Here is a 5,163-nt window from a genome sequence, read left to right as displayed (position 1 = left end):
TGAATTGAGTATAATGGAATTGTATGTGGGTTTATGTATGGGGCTTACCTTTCTGACTTTAAAGAATTGATTTTTGTTGTGTAGTGAGTAGAGTTAAAGTTATAGTTAAAATGTTAAAATCAAACCCTGAAAATAAACGGAGCTTCATATCCAAAGACAATGGAGTTCAATCACATCCACGATTACATAAGATTCAAGGTCAGGAGTCCGTGTTACCGAGCTTTAAAACGGTTGGGTATCAGCATAGGCACATGGTACATTCATTTCACAGAAATGTTCGACCGAGGGATACTCACTGCACGTCCGAGTAAGACAGATCCTGTAAGAAACTGCCAGCCTTGCTCATTCGGACATAGGCAAAGTAGGCCGGGGCTGAAATCCTCGATGAGCTTTGGTACCGGGCCCAAAACATCATGTAGCCACTGAAGTTTAGCCAATTGAGTGCGAAAATTCTTCGCGTTTGTAGAATAACATTTTGTACAATTGCACAAAAATCTAGCAAAAGTTTCATAGTTTTCGCACTTAAAAGAAGAATGCTTGTATGAGTGCTAAAAATTAGTATGAAATGTTATTCTTCTTGTACAAAAGGTTTTCGCACAAGAACAATAATTAACGAGTATTTCAATACAGAACTTTTAAATAAAAAGTACGAAAATGTTTCTCTTGTACGTAATATTATTTTTCTTATGTAAAGAGTTCTCGCATGAGAGAAAAACAACATTTCATGTAAACTTTTCACTCTTTAAGCAAAATGTTTGTTTCTTTTAACAAACTAGATGAATACTGGTGCGTTACACAAGAACCGGCAAATATCCTTTCTAAAGAATACGACTCATTTAATTTTTTTTTAAAATTTTGGTACTTAATAAACTCATTTAGTTTTATCTTTTACCTCATTTAACTTTGTATATATTTTCACTGAAGAAAAAATTGTGCATATAAAGAGTTCAATATCAATTAGGTAATTGAGTAGAATAATTTTAATTTAAACTCAGTTTTGTTACCTCGTGTATATAATACGATTTAAATTGATTTTTTTTGTTGATGCAGATTAATTTTACCACTATTGACGTAATTAAGTAGAAGATTTATTCTTACATAAACATCTCTCAACTATATATATTCATATATTCATAAATAAATTAACATAACTAAATAGATGGTTCATACTTATTTATACAAGCATCTCTTAAATATATATATTCATATATTCATAACGAGATTTACGTATACGAGTATTTACCAACCAAATATTATTTTACTATATATAGTAAATTTAACCAATACATGCGAGAATTATTCATCAAACAAAATATTCTTAAAATAGATGATTGATATATTTAAGATACAGTGTAAAAAAATATATTGCTAAAAAAATTGTATTTTAATAAGAAATTATATATTGAAATTATCGGTAAAATTTCTTCAAATTTTAAAATATATAAGATGCCTATATGGCTGCATAAGAGGGTTTAGAATAGATGTGGCAGTGTGAGAGAAGACAATTTTAATTTTTATGAGGTGGTAACGTAATATGCTGGCTCGAGAGTTTTATTATATATAACTATTGATTGATTGATTTGCATAATAACCCTCCATAATCCATCCCTCCATAGACTGCAATTCAAACAAACCATGAATGTCAAACTTTTCGCACTTGTATGAAACTTTTGTGAAATCTTTACGTAATTATTAAACGTTATTCTCCAAGTGTGAAAGCGGCAGGAATGTTAGAATTGGCCGATAGAAAAATGGGCCGGACCGAACCAAACTTGGGCTAGCCCGGCCTATGTTAGGTGGGTCGGGTCGATCTGGACCCGACCCGTGAACAGTAAACTAAGATTTGGCTTCTGCTCTGACTTGGGCGATAAGTCGAGAGCTCAGCAAGAGAGAGAGAGAAGGGCTCTGTCTGCTTCATACTTTCATCCTCCCGAAGCTTTCCTCCTTGCTGCAGAAGAGTGCGTTAGGGTTTTGCAATTCGATCGGGGACAAGATGGATCTCGGCTTGAACGAGGAGCACTCGATGGGGACGACCATCATCGGAGTCACCTACAACGGCGGCGTCGTCCTCGGCGCCGACTCCAGGACCAGCACCGGTAACTCAGTAGATCCTAATATCTAGCTGATCTTGTCGAATTATTGCTGTGAGTGTGCAACTGATTGTAAGTGTCCTCGAATCCCAGGAATGTATGTTGCTAATCGAGCTTCGGATAAGATCACTCAGCTCACGGACAATGTCTACGTTTGCCGCTCTGGATCGGTATCTCTCGCCTGTTCTGTTTCGTGTTCACTTGAGCCAATCGGCATATGTTTGTGATGTTAAAGTCTGTATTTTGTTCTCTGTCTTGGGTTGGCAGGCTGCAGATTCTCAGATAGTGTCGGACTATGTCCGCTACTTCCTTCATCAGCATACGTGAGTATTCATTCTCCTATATCCCGTATATTATCATTGTTCCATCGTGCAAAAACTTTCTCCTTTGTGTGGTTTTATTGGGGTTGGATTGATGTCATAATCAGCTTCTAATTGGAAGAAACTTCGGACTATCAAAACTCGAGACTAGGCATTTTGGAGATATCATGATTGGTGTATTCAGTCATTCCTATGATTATACTTCTTTGCGGGAGCTTCCTGCATCTTCGTTTTATTTACTCAGAAGCCGAATTTGCTCGAAGCTTTGGTATAATAGATTATTCTTCTTTTTTTCCTCCCAAATGTACAGGATACAGTTAGGCCAGCCTGCAACTGTAAAGGTTGCTGCCAACCTCGTCAGGCTACTAGCGTACAATAACAAGGTTTGGGCTTTCTCAACGTACTTTCCGTATGTCTTGCTTGCCTGTTGCTCTTTTTCTTTCTATTAGAATTTATATTTATAATGTACCTTTGGATATTTTTGAGAACTTGTTAGTAGTAACTAGCAAGCAAAATCTGAAATTAAATTTGCTGAAATGATTAATACGGAGTAACGTGGGTCTATTAGACTATCTGTTGACAACACCAAATTATGTTGAAGAATATTATATTGTGTGAGAGATATTTTGCAATTTGTTTTACATGCTGTAGCATTTGAAGCAGTTCTTTTTTTTTTTCTTTTTGGGTTGGGGGCGGGCGGGCGGGGGATATGTCTTTGCACTTGTAGTGCTTATATACTGGAAATACCAAAAATATGCACAAGTCATGCTATAAATTGCAATTGGTAGTTTCTTCTGTAGAAATTTTTTCCCCCTTGCTGATGTCTAAGAATGGTACTGTAGTGGTTGACAAAATTTCTGTTGTCTGAGTCTATGGATGCACTATTATATGAACCTGAAAATCTGAAATTGCTTCTTCGTTCCTGACATAATATGTTGTCATCTTGTGCTTAATTGGCAAAAGACCTTCCTAAGTTTGTGGAAATTGTGCATTAGCATTATGTTGCTCGTGTACTTGTTCGAGTGTTTTGTACTCTAGTTGATTCTCCTTAGTGCAAATGGGAAGTGCAGAGATTCTTAACTTTGCCTGTTGCCCTTTTTACCTGTATGTGACAGAATATGCTGCAAACTGGTCTTATTGTTGGTGGGTGGGACAAGTATGAGGGCGGTAAAATCTATGGCATTCCTCTAGGTGGTACCATCATAGAGCAGCCATTTGCTATTGGAGGTAATATTGACTCTAGGAACACAGCAATATCTTTGTGGACGAGATGTTATGTCCCGTCAGTTTCTTTCGCATAGTTGGTTCAGCTGAAGATTTTTTTATTGTGATTATTATAGGTACTGATGGGAAATAGTAATTCTTTTTATATTGTATTACTCTCTCTTCAAAATTACTGTTTTCTGACTTGCTATTATGCTCTCTGGGTAGTGGAGCAATATTGGTTTAGTTGACATTTGTCAGATTGGAAGTAGGGATGACAATTTGATACCCGAACCCGCAACGGTGCAAGCATGGTATCCTAATCTATACCCGTGCTCAAGCACGGGGAGGGTTGGTACGGGTACCCATGAGCACGGCGCGGGTATGGTAACTGAACTACCCTGTACCAACCCGTGCAATTGCCATCCCTAATTGGAAGAGGAGGAGAGGGGTTGGGGATAAAATTGTTGCTAGGAAAACCTACCAGTTAATTCTGCCTTGTGAAGTTGCTTCTGCTGCACTGCATTGTGGTTAGAAGGCTAAATTAATGTTGAGGGAATATTTAAAATTATACAGACACCAAATCTTCAGAGCCTCTTCATGGAGACTTTTTCTATGCTATACTGGAATCTTTGGTTCAAGCAAGTGCCTAAATGTGTCTTCACTGTGCAACTGTAATTCTGTGCAGGATCTGGCTCCTCTTATTTGTATGGTTTCTTTGATCAAGCCTGGAAAGAAGGCATGACCCAGGAGGAGGCAGAGGTATGTTTCGATGGGGGAAAATTAAAAAATTCGTGATCATATTAATGGGAAGTTAAGCAGGTTTTGAAATGTAGTGTTATCTTAAAATGGGTTTGCTTTCTGCCACAGATGATTTTAATTTCCCAGTTTATCCAAACTATATTTATTCAATGGCAGTTCGCTGATAGAAATAGCTATGCCTGCTATAAGACAGCACAAAGATTTTGATCATTATTTGAGCCATAGAGCTTAAGCTTTATGATTCACTCCTTTTGTTGGTCTGTCTTATGCAGCAACTTGTGGTAAAGGCAGTATCACTTGCAATTGCACGGGATGGTGCCAGTGGGGGTGTCGTTCGGACAGTCACTGTAAGACTAGTACCTTGGGGTTTGCTTTTCTGAGTGTTACTTTCCAATATAGTGCTTATTACTGAAAAGGTATTGCCATCTCTAGATCGATGCTGAAGGTGTGAAGAGGAAGTTCTATCCCGGGGATGAGCTTCCGCTGTGGCATGAGGAGCTGCAGCCTCAGAATTCATTGCTGGATATTCTGAACGCTTCAAGTCCCGAGCCAATGAACATTTAGATAGGAAGATAATGTATGTTCACGGCAGATTGTTGGTGCTCGTTGCAGTCCAAAAGTCTTGCCTTAATATTTTCTTAACGAACAATGTTGTCTTCCGAAGAAATATATGGATTCCTCTGATTTGTTCTCGCATTTTAATTCCGAGTTCGAGTAAATGGCTTGAGGATAGCTTGACCTGCTGATTTGGAACTTTTGGGGCAGTGAGACTCCCCTTTTCGGCTTTT

At 37.9% G+C, this 5,163-nt stretch overlaps 1 protein-coding gene across 1 annotated transcript; it reads left to right on the top strand.

Moving 5' to 3' along the window:
• Positions 1-1,875: 1,875 nt before the first annotated feature.
• On the top strand, positions 1,876-5,163 carry LOC116189469 (proteasome subunit beta type-6). Its single transcript, XM_031519141.1, has 8 exons — positions 1,876-2,096; positions 2,184-2,260; positions 2,358-2,413; positions 2,721-2,793; positions 3,526-3,637; positions 4,302-4,375; positions 4,648-4,722; positions 4,808-5,163. The coding sequence occupies exons 1-8, from the start codon at positions 1,994-1,996 to the stop codon at positions 4,937-4,939; spliced, it is 702 nt and encodes a 233-aa protein (XP_031375001.1). The 5' UTR covers positions 1,876-1,993; the 3' UTR covers positions 4,940-5,163.

Source organism: Punica granatum, chromosome 8 (genome assembly GCF_007655135.1).
Source record: "Punica granatum isolate Tunisia-2019 chromosome 8, ASM765513v2, whole genome shotgun sequence".
NCBI classification, from domain to species: domain Eukaryota; kingdom Viridiplantae; phylum Streptophyta; class Magnoliopsida; order Myrtales; family Lythraceae; genus Punica; species Punica granatum.
Note: the sequence above shows the minus strand (reverse complement) of the source record. Positions and strands in the feature narration are given on the sequence as shown.

What these genes read in the sequence shown, in the direction of transcription:
- LOC116189469 (XM_031519141.1), top strand. Translation starts at nt 1,994, where the DNA reads ATGGATCTCGGCTTGAACGAGGAGCACTCGATGGGGACGACCATCATC. An exon ending in TACTTCCTTCATCAGCATAC is followed by an intron (nt 2,414 to 2,720) that starts GTGAGTATTCAT and finishes CCAAATGTACAG; the next exon opens with GATACAGTTAGGCCAGCCTG. An exon ending in TACTAGCGTACAATAACAAG is followed by an intron (nt 2,794 to 3,525) that starts GTTTGGGCTTTC and finishes TGTATGTGACAG; the next exon opens with AATATGCTGCAAACTGGTCT.